Raw genomic sequence first — 20,397 nt, 5'->3', positions numbered from 1 at the left:
CCACATAGGATCTAGGACAGTTCTCAGTTTTAGGTTGTAGCTCCCAGTTCCTAGACTGGATCTCAATAAAGGAATTGCTTAGCAGACACCTAACCCCCAGAAAGACCGTGGAGCCCACACTGATGATGGCTTGCTTTTCTTTTTCAGGAAGGATGCAAATTCTGCACTGCTCAGTAACTACGAGGTAAATACCCCTGAAGTGGACCATCGCATTTCCCCTCAGAGTTTTGCATGAGGATTGTTGAGTTGGTTTTGGTTAGAAATGGGTGGGCTCATCTGATTTTCCACTTTAAAACAAGACAGCTGGTCCAGTTGGCCTTGGAGTATTGTAAGCTTGGCAAATTATACACAGTACTTCAGGGAAGCTAGGAAGACTTTTGTTTATAGTAGGTAACCTTCCCTATATCCCAGAGGTTATAAGTCATTATCTGAGATGCCTTCATGGGATGGAAGCATCTATTTTATTTTAATTTTAGCAGTACTAGGGTTTGAACTCAGGGCCTCACACTTGCTAAGCAGGTGGTCTACCACTTGAACCATGTTCCCCAGGCTGAAAGCAGCTGTTTTAGAGACATTTCTGTCTACAGGAGTTTCCTATTAAGATAGTTAAAGCTGGGTACTGGTGGCTCACACATGTAAATCCTAGCTACTTAGGAGGCAGAGATTGGGAGGATCAAGGTTTGAAGTCAGCCCTGGCAAATAATCAGTGAAACCATACCTTGAAAAAACTCATCACACCTTGGAGTGGCTCAAGGTGTAGGCCCTGAGTTCGAACCTCAGTACCAGGAAAAAAAAAAGATAAATTTATTCCTTTTCTTAATTATCACCCTTATAAAATGCTTTCATGTTATCATTTTGATCTTTAAATAGTTTTAGATGTGTTCACGTCCTTGTTTTGAAAGTTAGATTAGTTGACTCACCATTGTGAATAATAAGTAGGAATTACCAGATTTATAATTTGGAGGGGGCATTAAATTAGAGCTGCTGGGGAAAAGGGGAGAAAGAAGGAAAGAGGTTGGTGAGAGAGTAAATATAATAGATTTTTACCTGTCTCCTAATTTTGCCTGGGTCCAGTTTGGGACTAGCAAAATTATCTGATAGAATAACTCCAGGTACTGAAAAACAAATTCATAAATTCACTGTCAGTTTTCCATATGTCAAAGTCTATAAGCTCATGAAGACTTAGAGGAGGTCTGGATCGCCATTGTGTGATAGTGATATGAATTGTAGTTCCCACGTTCGTGTCCTGGCATAGTCAATGATTGAAGTCTCTGGACCAGGAGTTAAGTGTAAAGGCAAGCAAGTGTGTTGAAAGGATAGCAAAGCACCCTGATGGGTGGGACTTAGTGAAAGAGCTAAGCCAAACAATAGCTGGAGTCTGGGAGATGATACAGGACACTAACTGGCTTAGGTCCAGCTATTCTGCCTTGAAACTATATTTGTGATTGGTTGGCATCGAGTCAACTTCTCGCTGAACTTGGCCACCCCATCCGTCTCTTCGCTTATCCAACTCAGCATTCTAAGAAGGTCTGGTCAGCTTGTTCTGCCCTTGGGAGTGTGCCCAACTTGTCCTGGCTTTGGGGCCCACTACTCACATTGTGCAGCTGCATTTCGTTATTTTGGTGAGAGGCTTGTTATGTCTGTAAGAAACTTGTTTCTCACATCCCTTTTATATGTCTGTTCTAAAGTGCCTCTCTCATCCAGAATGGAGTCACCTCTGTCATTCCCCTTACAACACAGTGTATATATACAATAGACACAGTTGGCAACATTCTTCCTAAAGGCTCATCCTAGATGGTTGCTGCTCATAACAGGAAGGAAATGTTTGCTGGCCGAGCCATTGACTTTTGGGACCCCCCTGTCCAGCTTGAACTCTGCTATGTTTGAGTGTTGGGTCCTCTGGGAAAACATTGTGTCCACTGAGTCTTTTGTCATTTCTGAAAAGAACAGCAAGCGTGGTGGGATTGCACTGTATCTGGTAATGGTCTGTGAGCCTGTCTTTTCCTCCATTCGCTGCTAGACTGAAACCAGGAAGAAGATCCCATCCAGCACTAATGCACTTGTTTTTCCCTTGGGGGTGTGTGTTTTCCTTTGTTTATTTATTTATTTTGTGGTGCTGGGGATTGAACTCAGCCTTGTGTGTGCTACACAAGTGCTCTACCACTAAGCTATACCTTAGCCCTTCCTTTATTTATATTTTTTTGGTGGAAGTGGGATTTGAACTCAGGACTTCATGCTTTGCAAAGCAGGCTATCTAACACTTGAGCCACTCCTCCAGTCCTCATTTATTTATTTATTTATTTCTCTTTTATTTTTTTGTGAACTGTACTTTATCACTTGTCTTACAAATTTTCCTTTATAAAATTATATAAAATCTAGTTCTTTACATATTAGACAGAACCCTTTTTTAAAAATACTTATTTTAGGAAAATTTGCTTCTAAATACTCTATAGTTTTGAGATCAGAGATTAGTAATACAGTCTACATTGATAGGAAGCATTAACTATTTTAAGTAAGCTAATGAATTTTATTATTATTTGACTTGAATAAAAGAGGTTTTATTGTTTTGTTTTTTGCGGTGCTGGGGCTTGAACTAAGGGCCTACACCTTGAGCCATTCCACCAGCCCTTTTTGTGTAGGTATTTTTGAGATAGGGTCTCATGGAACTATTTGCCTGGACTGGCTTTGAACTGTGATCCTCCTGTTCTTTGCCTCCTGGGTAGCACGAGCCACTGGTGCCCAGCTAAAAGAGCATTTTTTTTTTTTTTTTAAATGACACATGCTTCTGGGACTCAGATTTGCTCTAAGCCAAGAGTTGCAAGGCAGGCTTTTGAGAATAAAGGGGTTTATTACCTGATTATCCTCCAAACCCCTGAGCTTGTAATAGATAACGTTTCTCATATTTACTCACAAAAATCTTCTGTGTATCTCCTCCTAGGTATTTCAGTTACTAACTGATCTGAAAGAGCAGCGTAAAGAAAGTGGGAAGAATAAGCACAGTGCTGGCCAACAGAACTTGAACTCCATCACCTATGAAGTAAGCCTGGCCTCTGCAGGGCCTGCCCAAGCTGCCCTTGGGGTAGGGTAGTTCATTGTGCTGGTCACTGGCCTCCAAGACAAGAGCACCTCTTACCTGATTGGAGTAGTTTTACTGTAATTCAGGTTTATTCTGCTTATAAAAGTGGGAGGAGTTTGGCCAACTGCAAGGGTCAGCCAGCCACAAAGCTAGAAAGTTATGAAGACTTCCCTCACTTTTGAACACTAACTGCAAGTTTGGGGACTCCTACCCAGAACCACAGAACTCACTAAAATAAACCTATTATATTTACAGTTATGGTTTGTTGCAGGGAAATGACCAAGAGAGGAAAATAGGGACAGAGTCTAGGAGAAACAGCAAACACAGAATTTCCCTCGTGCTTCCAATGGAGTCAAGATATGCTATTCTTCTGAAGTCTGGCAATATGTAACCAGGGAAGCTCGGCCAGGCCTCAGTGTCTACAGTTCTTATCAGTAGCCAGCTTCATCTTAAAACCACAGATGGGACCAACCACTACCCTGTCACATAGTTAAACCTGTCCAGGATGACCAAGGGCCCAGGAAAGATAGGCCTGTTACACATAGCTGTCCCTGGGCTAGACGCCTTCTCCAGATGCCTAGGACAAAGAACAGAACTTCTCTTTGGGCAAAAAGCCAAATTCTTTATTACACAAAAAGCAATGCAAAGTTTTATTGTTATAGACTTAGCAAGTGCCAAAAGCATAAAGAAGAGAGCACAAGTAATTCATAATCACAGGATCTGTTTTACATTTTGCTGTGTTCTCCCCCAGCTTTATGTTTTTGTCCTTAAAAAAGAAAGTTTATATTTGTTAGGTGATATTTGATTTTTATATGTCATTTTAATTGAATGATTTCTTTCTATTTCCTTTTAATTCTGATTTTTGCCTCTATAGGGGATTTGGTTTTCATTACCTTTAATTTGTTTCCAAAAACATTATTAAACTTTAATTAAGTTACTATCATCCCTTTCTAGGAAAATGAAAGGTTTAGCCCTTTCATCACCATCCCACCTCATCCAGTTTTGCTCATTTAATCATGTGTTTAAAACTATCATTCTTTTATTCAACATGTTATCTTTCATTATGTAGTTTATCTTTAAAGGAAAAAATATTTGTTGGTGATTAGTTTTGTGACCAGATTTCAAATCGTCAAGCACTTAGTCTATACCCTTAATCGATTTAAAGTCTGCCACTCTGATTTTCCTAAAGCTATTTCTTTTAATAATGGCTCCATAAGGAAAGTTACTATGACATTAAGTGTTTTTAGACTTTTATACTTAAGAACAGAGAACATATGCTTCTAGTATTTTTTTTTTTTTTTGGAGCCACTGGAATTTTTACTCAGGGTCTCACACTTGCTAGGCAGATGCTCTACCACTTGAGTTGCTCCACTAGCCCCTCTAGTGTTCTTAATATGAATGACAACTCATCTGAATAGGAAGTTCTTGGATTCACCTTTGTTCTGTAGGGTTTTATACTGATAGGAAAAAAAATTCCAACATGTCATAAATTTAATTATGAGAGTTGGAGGATGAAAGGGACAGATGGGGGAAGGCCAGGCACCTAGGGGCCTTCTTGAATGTGTGTTAAACCTTAACTCAAATTCCATCAGGACCACTTAGGCTCTATCACCTCCTGCTTACAGCCCCAGCCCATCCAGAAGCAGCAAGCACTTCTCTATAGACGCCCTCCTGTCCCAAAGCTCTCCCACCTGCAAAATCCTGTTCCTCTTACCTGTAGTCACTATAGGGATTATTGTAAGCACCTTAGCCTTCCTTCCCCCAAATTCTCATTATTAAAAAATGCTCTTAGGGTTGCAGGTATTGCTCAGTGGTAGAGCACATGTTTAGCCCACGCAGGGCGCTGGGTTTCATCCCTAGCAACCCCCAACCCCCTCAAAAATGCACTCAGTGCTGATGCCATGGTCATATCTCTTAACTGCTAACTGACTCTGCACTAGTAGTTGTCCTAATACCTTTTTTGGGAAACATCTGTCACAACTCAACCAACATTTTTTTATTTGAGAGAGCCCAAGAGTATGGTTTACATAGGTATTATGTGTGTTGTCTGTTGGTGGGGAGGAGTCTGAGACCCATTTGATTTTTGTGCTTTTGAGAGACTTGGATGCTTAAGGTTACTGTTTATTTTTCCATTTGAAATTATGTCCAAGTGGGATTCCATTTAAAAAAAGAAATTATTTCAGTAGTGATTTTACTCTTACAGAAGAGTAACAAAGATAGTTCTGGGAGTTCCCCTGGACACTTCCCCTTCCTTTCTCTAAAGTTAGCATCTCACATAACCAGGGTACAATTTTCAAAAGTAAGACATTAACATTGGTCCATACTATGGAATCGAAGATTTTATTTGAATTTCCCCAGGTTTTCCACTACTGCCCTTGTTCTGTTCTAGGGTCTAATCCAGGATACCATTTCGTATTGACGAAAATAAAATTCTGATATGAACTAAATTTAATTACCAGGGTCTCACTGTGTAATCCAGACTGTCCTCGAACTTGAGATCCTCCTGCCTCTGCCTCTGCCTCTGGAGTGCTGGTATTACGGTGTGCACCACCATACTTGGCATAGAAGGGGGGAAGGCCCTGGGGGTGGGGGAGGTGGCCCAAACAATGTATACACATGTGAGTAAATGTAAAAATGATAAAATTTAAATTTTTTTTTTTTTTTTTAAGGCAGGGTCTTACTTATGTCTGGCCTGGCCTGGACCACAGTCTTCCTATTTATGCTCCCTGCCTGGCTAGAGATGACAAGTGTTTACCACCATGCCCAGCCACTGGTTGAGATGGGGTCTTAAGAACTTTTTACTCAGACTGACCTTGAACTTTGATCCTCCTGATTGCTGTCTGCTTCTCAGATATCTAGGATTACAGTTGAGTCACTACACCTAGTTATAGAGGATTCTTAAGAGAAAATTTTAAAAGCTAAATTATAGCCATTGCTTTCTGTTTTTTCACATTTGTCTGTCTCTGTTTACCTTTTCCTTTTTTTTTTTGTAGACATTAAAGTACATATCAAAAACACCATGCAGGCACCAGAGTCCTGAGGTTGTCAGAGAATTTCTCACAGCAATGAAGAGCCACAAGTTGACCAAGTAAGTAAAGATATCTTAAGTAGGAAGAGAGTGACACACAGTGAAAAGTCATCCTCAGCAATGTCTATTTGGATTTATAATTAATACATAAGATCTTTATTTTTGGTGGCTCTGGGATTTGAACTTAAGGCATCTTGCTATGAGGACGCTCTCCACTTGAGCCAACCGCCAGCAATGTTTTGCATTGAGTATTTTCAAGATAGGGTCTCGTGAACTATTTGCTGAGGCTGGCCTTGAACTGTGATCTTCCTGATGTCAGCCTCCTAATAGCTATGATTACAGGGGTGAGCTATTGGTGCCTGGCACACGGTACTCTTTAAAGATAAGATTGTGATACTGTGGACAAGACAACTGTGAGTTAGACATACAGGCTCTTCTACACCCTTCTACAGGCACAAACTTTGTGTTTTTATCTCAGAGTCTTTTCTTGGAGTCCCAGTTCATATGGTCCATCACACCCAGCATTTGGGCCAGATTGGATAAAAGGTACCTTTATAAGTTGATCAATAAAATTGATGAACAGCATTTGTGTCTGTTTGAGACACACCAAAGGTGGCATGGTGATAGTTCATCTGCTCTTGTAGTGCCTAGTTATTTTTGGTTTTTCATGTGTAAATTCAGCTTATAAAATTTAAGAACATCATAGATCAAATAGATCAGTCATTTATACAAGAAGAAAACTGTTCCAAAAACTTCCTTTTTTTTTGCAATTCTGGGGATCAAACTCAAGGCTTCGCACATGTTAGACAGTTGCTGTATCACTGAGTTACACTCTCAACCCTTCAGAAGCTTTTGTTACCCCATTCAGGATGATCAGTAATTTTCCTTTGGAGGAAGCATTTGGTGTTCTTTTTAGACACACAGATGGAACACAGTAAACCAAGCGCATTGCTCCCCTGCCTCCACTCTAGATGAGCTCTAAGGACAAACATCTTCCAAATGTGTGTGTGTCACCTTTTAGCTTTTCTTTTTTTGTGGTACTGAGGCTTGAACTCAAGACCTCATTCTTGCTAGGTGCTCTACCACTTAAGCCACTCCACCAGCCCTTTTTTGTGATGGGTTTTTTTCGAGGTAAGGTCTTGTGAACTCTGCCCAAAGTGGCTTCAAACCACTGTCCTCCTGATCTCTGCCTCCTGAGTAGCTAGGATTACAGGCGTGAGCCACCAGTGCCTGGGCCACCTTTTAGTTTTGATTATAGTGAAACACACATAAAATTTACTATTTTAACCATTTTTAAATGTACAGTTCAGTAGTGTTAAGTATTTACATTCTTATGCAACCAATTTTGAATAACACTTTCATCTTGCAAAACTGTAATTCTCTGTGCTTTAAACAGCTTCCCATTTGCTCTGCTCTGTCTACTGCAGCCGCCATTCTACCTGCTATTTCTGTGAGTTTGACTTCCTTATACAGTAGAATCATATAGTATATCTTTTTTTTAACATCTGAATTTGTTATTTAATTTTTTTCTGGGTGTGTGGGTCAGTGGCTTTAAGTACAGGGATGATTATACCATCATCCCTGCCTTGTGCCTGATCTCGGGAACAAATCTAGTCTTTGACCATTAGGTATGAAGATTTAGATTTTTCCTCAATTATCAAGGTTTAGCAAGGTAAAATGGCTGAGTTTGGATGGTGAATTTGTCAGGATGTTCATATGGTTGTTGTCCTTTAGTCTTTTTAGTTTCTCTTGGCCTTTTTTTTTTTTTGTGGTACTGGAGTACTGGAGTTTGAACTCAGAGCCTCACATTTGCTAGGCAAGTGCTCTTACCACTTGAGCCACTTCACTAGCCCTTTTTTTGTGTGTGTATGTGATGGGTTTTTGGAGATAGGATCTTGCAAACTGTTTGTCTGGGCTTGCTTTGAATTGCAGTCCTCCTGATCTCTGCCTCCTGAATAGCTAGGATTATAGATGTGAGCCACATGTGCCCGGCTTCTTGGCTTTTTGCCATGTCTCTGTATATTTTATTTCTAGTGAGTGTGTCATCATACATCATAACCATATGCATACCTAATCATTTTTAGTGCAGAGTTCCTGTTTTATGACTTAATGTGTCTAGAGGTCTCTACCTTCTTCATGTTATCATGATCATATTTATGGCATGTAATCTGTGTGCATTGAAAATGCTACTGACAGTGTTTTAACATTTACTTCTATTCTCTTACATATTTTAAAGAACTTGAGAGAATTGAAAGAATTTGCATATAAAAGTGGTCTTTTTTGTGGTGTTGCCATTTCTTTTAGTTCCATTCTGTCTTGTTCCCTCAGCTCTTGTAGAACAGAGCTGCTGGCTGCTGAGCATGAGTTGCTTTCTCCTGTCTGAAGAGTAGTTCACTGGGTCAAGCAGTCTTCTTCCTTCCGAGCTTTGAAGTGTCTCTGGCCATCATGGTTTCTGATTAGGAATTTGTGATCACTTAGTACGTAATGTTTCACTATTTTTCTGGCTTTCAAGATTTTTCTTGTCTTTTGCGAATTTGAGTGTTTATGCTCTTTTTTTCAGTTGTTTTTTTGTGAAACTTCTTGATTATGTAAGTTTGTATTGAATTTGTGAAGTTTTCAACTGTTATTTCTTAATACTTTTTTCTGTCCCATTCTCTTTCTTGAGCTTTAAAAATATAGCTGTTAAGAGCTCTGATACTGTCCTGCAGGTCTCTGAGGCATTGTTCTTATTTCTTTTTGTTGTTCATTGGGATGATTTCTGTCCTCCTATGAGGTCACAGTTTCTTCTGTCCTCTCCAGTCTCCTGTGAAACTCACTAGTGTAGTTCTCACTTCAGATACTGTTTACTTCTGAAATGTCCATCTGTTGATGTTTGTTATAACTTTCATCTCTTTTCTAGAACTCCTGTTGCATTCATTTTGGGAATGTTTAGTTTCACCCTGTGTTACAGTATCTTCGATTATCTTTGATAATTCCAACATCTGGATCAGCATGGGGCTAGCAGCTGCTGGTTATCTTTTCTGTTGAAAATGAGTCAGACTTTCCTGGTTGAAGTAATTTTAAATCATATCCTGGGCATTGTGAAGATTACATTCAAGGAGTTTAGACTCTGTTTCCTGTTAAAAGCCCCTGGTTAATATTGTTGGGGTTTTTGTTATTATTTGTTGGGTAGTGTACAGTCAACACTGTCAATTAGGTTAAGACTTTAAGTCAGTCTTGCTTTCCCTGGGCATAGATTACTGCGTCAGTTCTGGGTTTTTAAAACATTTGTGCTGCTGCTTTGGGTCTTTTTTTTCCTGACACTGGAGTGCAGGTATAACTAGCTTGCTTCTCTGGGCCGTTACCATGAAGGATGCAAGGGCAAAGCAGGGAGAGAAAGAGGAAAGGAAGAAAGAAGGGGGGATTCTTTGACATTTCTCGGACTAGAGGGTTTCCTTCCTAGCTCTACCTGCTGCTGCTACTCTGCTTTGAGTTTGAGCTTCTCCTGGATTTCCAGCTCTCAGGAGTCCCTTTCTCAGTCTTCTAAACCAAAGCTGGGATTTCTCTTGAAGTCTTTTCTTTCATTTTTTTTATGGTGCTGGAGTTTGAACTCTTTTTTTTTTTTTTTTAAGTTATTGTGGATCTACTGCCACAACTCTGTTCAGTGCCTACACTAGGCCCAAGGCTCTGAAAGAGGGAAATAACCCTCAGAAATTCACTTTCATCCTCCTCCTCATGTGGCTCTTTCTGTTTTGTTCCCCCCAACCCCAATCACCTTTTGCTTGCTTTTAATTGCCTTTGTATTTTATCCAGAGATTTTTCACTGTGATCAGACTTTGGTGGGTTTGTCCCATCTTGTCTCCAATAGAAGTCTTGGTGGTTGGTTTTTAAGTCTTTTTCTAGTCTGTCTGTCTGGACTGGTGTTTTGCTTCTTAATCCCTGCATCTTTTCCAGTACAAATAAGGATCTGGCTACTGTTCAAGAAACCAACAAGTGGAAATTACCTTGCAAATTGACCTGGGATTGGTCATGATCTCCATAATTAAAGCAGACTCAAATATTTACAGGTCTTGTTTCAGCTCCGTTTTTCCTTCTGTGGATGAGGGTTTATAAAGTTCTTTGTGATGTTTTAATTGCTGCCTTTTATTAAGTAGTTAAATCTATGACTGCCAGTGCAGAAGCTGCAGGCAGTGTTGTACAGCAAGTAGCCAGTAGGGGGAGCTGGCCAGCTTTGTCACCATGGCTGGCTCCTGCCCCTGGCCTGGTGATCCAGGGGTTACTCACCAAATAACTGGCAAGACATGGGCCATTTTATGCTAGACAGGGATCACACTTATAATGGGAACTGTTGATGTGCTTTCCCCACCTTCTCTCTTTTTTGTGGTGCTGGGGATCAAAGCCAGGGCCTTGGACATTTTAAGTAAACACTGTACTCCTGAGTTATATCCCCAGCCCATGATGCACCCTTTAGTCCTTAGATCTGAGTATCCCCAATAGTGTTTTTTCTACCATGCTCTCAGGGAGAGGAGGTCCATGTTAATGGCTGTAACTGGTCCAGTTCTTCCGGACAAACTCTGGTGCTGTACTAATTTGCTTAAAAGTCACTAATGTCTTTGCTGGTAAGGTAGGGACCTTATTTCATATGACTTCATAGCTTTATTCAGAAAAATGGTAGGATTGGAGCACAACTCTAAGTCACTTTGACGTTATAGCCCATGTAATTTTTTATTTAGTGTAACCTCCTTCTATTACAATCACTCCTGCCCCCCAAAATGGTTCTTTAATCATGTCAGTTCTTGACTGAAGCATTTAGTTCTCAATGCCTGGCTTGTAGCCCCAGCTCTTATCCCAAGATCTTTCCTCTGAGACAATCTTCCAGGAACAGAGGAGACATACCTTCACCGCCCAGCTTAGTCAGGTCTGTAAGTAACTTTGCATCCCTAAAGGGATTTTTTTTTTTTTTTTGATCTCTGACCTCATGTAGCTTTTATTTAACAGATAAAAGAACCCAAAAGGTAAAAGTACAAAGAGTTAAAGTAAATGCAAATTGTATTTGTTGTAATGTAGGAAAACAGTCAAGCACTTAGTAAAAGGGAAGACATTAACCAATTAAGGATTCAAGAATTTTTTCCATTTTTTTTAGCAATACTTGTGTTTGAACTCAAGACCTCACACTTACTAGGGTGGTATGCTGGGGCTTGAGCTTCAACTCCAGCCCTCAAAGCATTTCACTATAGCATGCTTTCAAATTCAAACCACTTGCAAGAAATGACTGTTACCACAATCATATATTTGTTCATTACTTTGATTCTATTCCTTTCTTTATCCTTGTCAACTAGTATCTCATTCCCAAACTAATTTACTGTGGATCCCCTAAAGGGATTTTTCTGTGCACAAATTACTCCTGGGGTTCAACACCATATTTGCACCGTGTCCTCCAGAACCACCAAGGCTCAGAGCAGATTTCCCTAGTGTGTAGTCTGCTTACTCTGTCTGTGTGTGGAGCTTAGCATCCTGCTCCATATCTCCTAGAGTTCTCGGACTTGGCTCTCTCTCGTACTTCTGGAATTCAGAGCTTCCTCAGCTCCTTCTTTAACTTATAGTCAGATTGCTTTAATCTCATCCAGCTTTATATCAGGTATTGGGGATACAGAGAAGAATCCAGTGTAAGTCCTTTGATAGTGAGGACGTACTGGAGTGGCACTAAAGTACCAGAATTTGAGCATGCTTTTTGTTCAGGAGGCCATGGTTTTAATGTAGAGGAACAGTCAGACAGAGTTGGGTGAGGAAGTGTTTTCTGATAGAAGAGACAATGTAGTATCAGGAAGTAGCCAGGTGCTTTTCTCTACAGAGTTTGCATTTAGTTAAACTGCAGTAGAAGCACTTGGGGAAAGTAGAGCCCTGTGACAAAGAGAGACTGACAAAGACAAGACTGCAAAGGGTTCTAGGGTGAGCTAAGGAAACTCAAGTTCATACCAAAATCTGTGAGGAGAGTGTACGGTGCTAAGATGACAAGATTCCTCTTTGAAAAGGTGCTTTAGGAGTGCAGCAGACCTGAAGGTGGAGGCACCGTCCTCTAGCAGGAGGGAGGAGCCTGTGGAAATGGTGGGGAGGACACAGATTTCTTAATAGAGGTAGTAGTGATGCTCATGACTGAATCTGGGCAGTGGTGGGTGGAGATTAGAGGCCCTCCAGCTGCTAGCCTTGGGCTCTTCATCAAGACAAGATGTGCAGAGAGGCGCTGCCTCATCGGAGAGGGGAGTCAGGTCACTTCGGGGTGTGCTGTTCAGAGTAGGCCTGACCTGTCTCAGCTGCAAAGGTCTGGAACTCAGGTCACTGAGTTTGAGAACATGGGTTTCTTGGGCAAAACCTATAGTACCTGTTAAGACAGATTTGGATGAGGAACTTGGTAAGAGGGTCGGGGTAAAGGATGTCAGTAGAATGCTCAAGACAGGCAAAAGAGGAAAACGTCGAAAGAGACAAAGGAGTAGCCAGGAAGAGAGAAGACAGTTGGGAAAGAGTGGAACAGTGTGGAGGAGGCCATGAGGATAGAAGGGTTTTTTTTTTTTTTGTGGTCCTGAGGTTTGAACTCAGGGCCTCGAGCTTGCTCGGCCGACACTGCACCACTTGAGCCACCCCACTAGGCCTTTTCTTGTGTTGGGTATTTTTGAGATAGGGTCTCGAGAAGTATTTTCCCAGGCTGGCCTTAAACCTTGATCCTCCTAATCTCTGCCTCCTGATAGGAGGTCTTAAAGGAGGCAGTGAGAGCCATGTCAGGTGATCATAGACACAGGGTAATTAGGACAGACTTGGCCACTACATCAGTCAGTGTGGGGGCCACTGGGCCCCTTAGCAAGAACAGTGTCAGTGATCAGTTGGGGCAAGCACTAAAGTGCAGAGAATTGAGAAAGAAACAATAAAAATACACTGTGTTTTGAATCCAAGGGAGAGCTTGTCTCCATCATTCCTGGACCAGGGCATGTGGCACATGTGGCTCTGACTTACTCCAGCCTGTTCAGCTTCTTGGGTATAGGACAGGGAGCTGGCTTGGCTGATTTGACCTAGAGTTGGGCTTCTTGGAGAGTGGCTGTGAATGTTTCTGTTGCTAGGAGACTTTTTGTGTCCGTTGGAACCTTTCCAGTCGTTCAGAGCCTGGCAGAATAATGACTGTTTGATGAACTGAATTCGGCTTTGACCAATTTGGGGCTGAGTTCATTTATCTACTGTGTCTTTTCTCTGTTCCTGTGCTCTTCTCTATTCTTTATTCATACCGTTGGATAGTGATAGTTAAAAAGCAGAACAAAACCAAAAATAATACTTTTATTTGAGCAAGGGCTCAGATTTTCCATCACAGTTGGGCCTGCTGATTGCATTCCTCATGCTGGCAGTTTCTTTCTCTGCAGCCTTCTTTGTGTCCTTCTTCACATGCAGCCCTATCAGGGAAACTCCACTTCTGCTTCACTGAGAATATGACCCAGAATGAACTCTCCTCCCTTCAGATTCTCCCAGCTTTGCCTTTCCTTTGCCACTGTGCTGTGACCTCGGTGGACCATGAGCCCCTTTTCTGGAAACTTGGACTCAAGCTTGAGGGTCTTTCCCTTGACTTTCCAGCTGGCAGCATTCTCCACTCACGCTCCTCAGGCTGCAGTTGCTTTTCTCTTTCTGTTTTGTCAAGAGACTTTTTGTGCCAGTTATTCCTCAGTCCCTACAAATCTACTTGTCAACACAGCTATCATTCCACTGATCTGCTTGCATAGAATACTAGTGACTTTTTTTTTTCCTTGTGCCGTTCTTGGTTTGAACTCTGGGCCTACACCATGAGCCACTCCACAAGCCCTTTTTTGTGATGGGTTTTTTTGAGATAGTGTCTCAAACACTATTTGCCCAGGCTAGCTTCGAGCTGCAGTTCTCCTGATCTCTGCCTCCTAATAGCTAAGATTACAGGTGTGAGCCACTAGTGCCTGGCTGAGGTTTTTTTTTTTTAAATCAGTGACTTCTATGCTATCGACTTTCTTCCTTCTCTTGGGCACTTAACACTGTTGATGACGATCACTCTGTCCTGAAATTTCTCCCTTGATTTCCTAACAGCACTCTGCTAGGCTTTCCCTTTCCCTCTTTTGCTCCTTGTTTCTGCCTTTCCTACTGGCCCTGTAGGTGGCCGTGCTCTACGGTGCTCCATCCTGGGTTCTCTCACGGCATAGGTGGTGTCTGGGCCACTATATCCATGCCATGGCTTCACATTGACTGCTCCCTGCTCATAAAGCTAGCTTCAGTGCTATACCAAATTAGACCTCAAACTAGACAAGCTCTTGATGGACACCTCTGCGTAATTGTCAAAGTTCTGCAAACTCAATTTTAAGTAATACATGTTTTCCAAACATTCAGACTGACTTTGACTCCTGGTTGCTTCTCCCACTTCCTCCCATCCCAAGTGGGCTGCTGGAAGGCCCGAGGTTACCAGGAGCCTCTGATGTGCAGATTCTCACTGCCATCCCTGCTGCTCCTGCTGCCACTGCTACCCAGGTCAGAGCCTCATTTTCTATCCTGGGAGTGTTCCAGGCTGGCCCCTTGTCTAATGGTTCCAGGATTACTACCAGAACCTCAAAGAGCTTGTCATCTCTCCAGTGTCTGCAGAGTAGCATCCAGGCTTGTACTGTTGACCCTGTATGTCTTGTCCAGCCTCCTGTCACACCTCTTTAGCTGCTGTTTCCTAAAACTCTGAACTGTGGTTCCCATGGACATTTGCTTGTGTTGGTCCTGCCCTGGCTGTCTGTTCCTTCATCTCTTTTGTCTATGTCTGGGGGATTATGAGGAGTAGAACTACAGTTGCTATACCAGTGACTACCATTTATGGGGAAGCTGTTATGGAATAATCCTCATTGTGAACGTTTTGTCTCCTAATCACGTGTCTAGTGGAAGCACATAGTCAACATGAACTTTTAGGCACATGCATGTAATCCTAGTACTTGAGACTCTAAGGCAGGAAGATGGCAAGTTCAAAGCCAGCCTGGGCTACATAGTGAGACCATCTCAAAACAACAACAAAAAAAAAGATGAACTCTTTTTTTTTTTTTGGTCCAACCAGGGTCTGAACCCAGGGCTTCACACTTGCAACCAGGCACTATACTGCTGGAACCACACCTCCAGTCCATTTTGCTCTAGTTTGGAGATGGGGGAGGCTTGAGAAGTATTTGCCCCAGCTGGTCTTGAACTATGATTTTGACCTTCAGGTAACTATGATTACAGGCGTGAACTACCACTCCCAGTTTTTTTGTGTTTTGCTTTGTTTTGAGCTTTGAAAAGCTCAACTTTGAAAAGCAAGGTTTTTGTTGTGTCTTTTTGTTTGTTTGTTTGTTTGTTTGTCCCACCCCGTATCACAGTGCAGACCAAGCACAGGACCTGGACTGAGATGTCTCTTTCTATACAGTTAGTGTAAGAACACAGCCTGTTAGAAGAAATAGGAAGTCACTTTTTGGTGTTCTGAGACAGGTCTCACTATGTACCTCAAGCTCTCCTGAAACTTACAGTCCTCCTGCCTTCACCTCCTGAATGCTAGGATTACAGGCATGGCCATCATGCCTTAGGACCCTTTGGGATTGTACACATTTGTGCCATTGAGTGTGCTCATCTGCTCTCACTCTTTGGTTTTACAGGTGAAGCAACTGAGGGCCATGTTGCAGTGTTTCTCCCACTTTTGCTTTTTCTAACAACTTGGTCAAGACCCAAGGTCCTTAGGAGCATGAGAGTTTAAATGCTTTGTACTTTTCTTTTGACAGAGCTGAAAAGCTTCAGCTGCTGAATCACAGACCTATGACTGCTGTTGAGATCCAGCTGGTGAGTGTGGGAGCCTGAAGTTGGGGGGATGGCTTCCTGGGCCTGTGATGTCGAAAGACTGAGAATGAATAAGCCAAGAGCTGGGGTTGTTTTGAGACTGCCCAACCCCCGCTTTATAGGTGAAAGGAGACCTCACAGTTTGATGAGTTAGCATGGAGTAGGGAAGTGGAAGAGTGGAGGGGATTGAATCCCTCCCCTGGAGTGGGCGCACTGTCTCTCCCCTGGTGTCCCAGGCCATCCTGGCCATTGCTTCCTGTGGGGGTTGCTGCCAACCAGATGTTATATGAAAATATTAAGCTCATCGTGTCTCCCACCCTTCAACAGAAAGCTGTTCACATGCGTTTTCCCACATAGTCTCTTCCTCTCCCCTTCCTGGCTGAGTTTGCAGAGCCAGAACCCTAGGAGTAATCCTCTTCCTTTTACTTCACTTGAGCTGTCCCTACATTCTGTTATATCTGACTCCATGTGTTTCTTCCTTTCTCCCTACTTCATGGCTGCAATGTCTGTCATTATTCCAACCCACCTGTGGTTACCTCCCATTCTTCTGTCTCCAGCGTGGCATGTCAGATCACCTTCCATACCACCATCATAGATCACTTTCTAAACAGCTTTCAGTGGAGCCTCAGCCTTTGTAAAGTCCAATTGCAATCACAACATACGACTTCAGAACTGGGAAGCCAGTGGGAGTGGAAGGCATGAACTGGGCTAAGGAGAGTATAAAGCTGAGGTCCAGTGGTACTGAGTGAGTGGCTACTCTAGTGAACACTGCCAGTTTTCTTTCATTTACAGGGAAGAGCATCAGTAACCTACTTATTTTAACAGGCTATCTAATTGCAGGTTTAAAACAAAACAAAACTTCAGTCTAGTGAATTAATAAAATGAGAAGAAAGCAGTTTCCAAAATCTGTTTTAGAAATATTCAGCTCTTAAACACACATGCCTGTAATCCCAGCCCTCTGGAGGCTGAGGCAGGAGGCTTGAAAGTTCCAGGCCAGCCTGGACTAAGTGATGAAACATTGTCTTAAAAAAAAAAAAAGAAAGAAAGGTTCAGCTCTTTGTGGAAGAAAATGGTGAAAATATCTAATATCTTTAGAGTTTATGTATTGTAGGGTACTTTAGTTTTCGACTAAACCTTCATTATCTTTCAGAGTTGTTTCTGTCCTTCAAAATTAAATTAGAAAATTCCTTCCATTCAGGGGAACCATTCTGGAGGAACTTGCCTTTAGGCTAAAAAGAGGTTCTTTTTTTTTTGTATCCTCATTATTGTATGGCTTTAGACTTGGAGAGTCAACTTACAGCAGAGAAAAAGCAAACAACACAGGAAGAAACTAACCCCTGTCCCTCTGGTTGAAGATCACATGTATTGTCTTCAACTTTAATCTACAACATACGGTATTCGTGGCTGAGTGACAGGCACAGAGAGGGATGAGGAAGATTACATGACCTCATCCCATAGCCCATAGAAAGCTGTCATTGTGGTAGATGAGCTGCTGTTAAGAGTGCCTAGCGTAAGTTAGACATGTCCCAGGGGCCTTGTCTGTGTTGGAAGGGACAGGTACTCTCTCCTTTTTAGTTCAGAGGACTGGCGAATGCCTGGTGAGGTCTAGTTCAGAACTTTTACTGCATTCTTCCTTGCAGGTACTTTTGCATGGTACATTAGAGTTCTAGGGAGACAGAGGTGACAGATGTGAGAAGGGATTTATTAAGAGAATGGCCCATGGGATGGTGGAGGCTGAGAAGTCCCACAATAGACCACCTTGTAAGCTGAGGACCCTGGGATACCAGAAGCATGGGTCAGTCTAACAGCAAAATCCTCAGCCCCAGGGAAGCTGGTGGTGTGACAGTCAGACTGAGGTCAAAGGCCTGAGAGCCCAGAAGGCTACTGGTGTGAGTCCTGCAGCTCTGAAGTCCAAGTTATGATGAGACGAGAAGGTCCCAAGTCCAGGAATGAGAAATGGGGCTAAGGGTAGAGGAGTTCCTTGCTGGCCCCAGCTAGTTGTATGGCTCCCACCCACAGGGAGGTCTCCTTCCTCAGTCCGCCCACTCACACACCAGAAGCTATGCTTGGCCAGTTCTCCAGGTGTTCTTTCATCTAGTCAGGTGGTATCTGAAATGGACCACCATATCCAGTGAGGAGAGAAAAAGGTGGCATTTGGCCAGATTGTTCTCTTCTTCCTACAGAGTGGAGAGGCTGTCATAAATACTCTTGTTTTCCAGCGGGCTATAGCCTAAATTTTCCCATGCTAGCATTTGGCTGCAAAAGGTAGCAAATCATATACCAGGCTTGAAGCCATACCTCTTCTTACTAGAGGCGGGTAAGAGTAAAGTGGAAAGTGCAAAGGACTTGGAGCTCCCTATGTTAAATTAATCCTGTGGCCCGTATTCTCCCTGGGTGAGGAAGCCACCCAGCGCTCGACAATGGTTAGTATGTGTCCAGTTGGGAGCCTCTCGTGGAGGCAGAAGCTGCAGTCCTCAGGTATGGTCCCGCCACCACTTGCTGTGATCCTCTGGTGGCTGTGCTGACTGAGAGGGTCTGTGTGGAAGTGAGGCTGGCATGTGCCAGCGTGCCCTGCTGTGGGTTTATTTGAGCAGTGTCTGAGCCTGCTGGCCTGAAAACAGTTCAGCAAACCTGTGGCCTTGGGGGCCATTGCTGACCAGCGCCATCACTGGCACCTGTCAGTAATTATGAAAGGCCTTAGACTCTGAGGCTTACAAAACACCATCCCCTGAGTCCCATGTTTTTCTTACTAGGCACTCCTTTCCTTTGATACTGGAGAAAGTTGACATTTAGATTAACAACCTGTTCTGGGTCACAAGAGTTGAAAGTGACTGCTGTTACTGCAGGTCCAGGGTCTCTTATCTGAGATGCTTGGGACCAGAGTGTTGTGGATTTTGGGTTTTTGAGATTTTGGAATATTTGCAGTATACATGAGGTATCTTGGAGATAAGTCTCAACACAAAATTAATTTAAATTTCATGTATATCTTAACATATAGATGGAATGTAATTTTATACAATATTTTTGGTGTGTCTGCATTTTTTTTCCTTGAGGTACTGGAAAGTTTGTACTCGGGGCTTTGTGCTTGCTAGGCAGGCTCTCTAAGGATCTCAAGTTTTTGCCTAGGACGAGCCTCAGACCTTGATTCTCCTACCTACGGGCTGTCATATAACTGGGAAGACAGCCATGTGCCACCATACATGGTTTTTGATTGGAGATGGGATCTCACTAACTTTTTTGCCCTGGCTGACCTCAAACCACGATCCTCTCAAGTAGCTGGGATTGTAGGCATGTGCCACAGTGACTGGCCTTTGTGTTGAGTGCATTTTGGCTGCAACTGGTTATGTGAGGTCAGGTGTGGAACTATCCACTTAAGCTGTTACGTCAGTGCTCAGAAAGTTTCAGATTTTTAGAGCATTTCTCATTTCAGATTAGAAATGCTCAGCCTGTATTAGGTTTTGACTCTTACGAGAAAGGAACTTCAGTATCTTTTTGCCTCTGCCTCTAAGTGCTGGGTTGAGGGTGGGTTTCAGCATGCTCAGCTTAGAATGAGGAACAGTCACATTTGGAGTTCACCATCCCAAATTGATAATCCCTGTCAGTGTCAACCCTGTATGACAAAAATTTATCATTTCTCTTGACCCATCTGCTAATATTTTGGATTTCCTTTTCCCACTTGCCTGAACAACTTGAAACCTTTGGTGTCTGAGAACAGTGAGATGTTGCTTTGAACTTGAACTTCACTTCTTCATGTGGGCTCTGTCTCTTTGGTGATCCAGCAGGGGTTAGTAAGTTTTCAGCTTAGGTTTTCTTCCTGTGACTGGAGATGTTAGATTGAAAATGAGTTCCTAATTATCTCTGAGGATTGGGTGCTAACAAAGACTCTTGAAGTTCCCAAATTTGGCAAAATTAGAAAACTCTTGCCCTTTTGCTAAGAACACACCTAGCTGATACCTGATTTTGCGTTGGGATTGGACTTCAAGAAGTCGGCTCTGAGGGCGCACAGCCAAACCCTCAAGCTGATGGAGTCTAGCATGGGAATAACATCTCTGAGAGAGGAAACAGTAGAAACCTCTTCGTGCTAACTGTGGCACCCTACTAGGAGCTGACCTGTGGAGCCCAGTGAAGGCTTCTTGAGCTGCTGATCCTCTGCCTGCCCAGCTCTAATTGATTTGCTGGGGTGTAACCACCTCCCCATGCTGCCTGGAGGCAGTGATTTCTAGAAGGCCCCTCATAAAACTGTGGAGGTCTGCACAGATACAATGTTGGGATGTGTTTACCAGTCATTCATGAACTTGGAGATAATCTTTTCTGTGGATTAAATAATGAGATCAAATTTTCCCTCCTTCCTACAGTCTGTTAGGTTACTGCTTTTAAAACCATAATTCTGAAAGTCTGATTTCTTTGGTGGTGGTGGTTGTGATGGTACTGGGACTTAAACCCAGGGTCTCACGCTTGCTGGACAGGCACTCTACCACTTGAT

At 42.6% G+C, this 20,397-nt stretch overlaps 2 protein-coding genes and 1 pseudogene across 6 annotated transcripts in view; 2 read left to right on the top strand and 1 right to left on the bottom strand.

The window, feature by feature from the left end:
• Tpst1 (tyrosylprotein sulfotransferase 1) overlaps positions 1-20,397 on the top strand; it is a 153,805-nt gene that overhangs the window by 5,381 nt on the left and 128,027 nt on the right. The window contains exons 2-4 of the mRNA XM_074075779.1: positions 2,939-3,037; positions 6,070-6,164; positions 15,860-15,917. The gene's annotated coding sequence lies outside the window, so the exon portion shown is untranslated. The remainder of the gene's footprint in view (positions 1-2,938; positions 3,038-6,069; positions 6,165-15,859; positions 15,918-20,397) is intronic.
• Crcp (CGRP receptor component) overlaps positions 1-20,397 on the top strand; it is a 28,951-nt gene that overhangs the window by 5,440 nt on the left and 3,114 nt on the right. For 2 of the 5 annotated variants that reach the window (XM_020167397.2, XM_074075781.1), the window contains exons 2-5: positions 148-184; positions 2,939-3,037; positions 6,070-6,164; positions 15,860-15,917. In XM_020167397.2, the coding sequence (XP_020022986.1) occupies positions 148-184; positions 2,939-3,037; positions 6,070-6,164; positions 15,860-15,917 (289 nt within the window). Of the gene's footprint in view, positions 1-147; positions 185-2,938; positions 3,038-6,069; positions 6,165-15,168; positions 15,314-15,859; positions 15,918-20,397 lie in introns of those variants that run through there. The other 3 variants (XM_074075783.1, XM_074075782.1, XM_074075784.1) reach the window with 2 other exon arrangements.
• LOC141424542 (small nucleolar RNA SNORA51) lies at positions 15,448-15,550 on the bottom strand (annotated as a pseudogene).

The sequence above is a fragment of the Castor canadensis genome, chromosome 6, assembly GCF_047511655.1.
Source record: "Castor canadensis chromosome 6, mCasCan1.hap1v2, whole genome shotgun sequence".
In the NCBI taxonomy this organism is placed as follows: Eukaryota; Metazoa; Chordata; class Mammalia; order Rodentia; family Castoridae; genus Castor; species Castor canadensis.
This window is presented reverse-complemented; position numbering and strand designations above follow the sequence as displayed.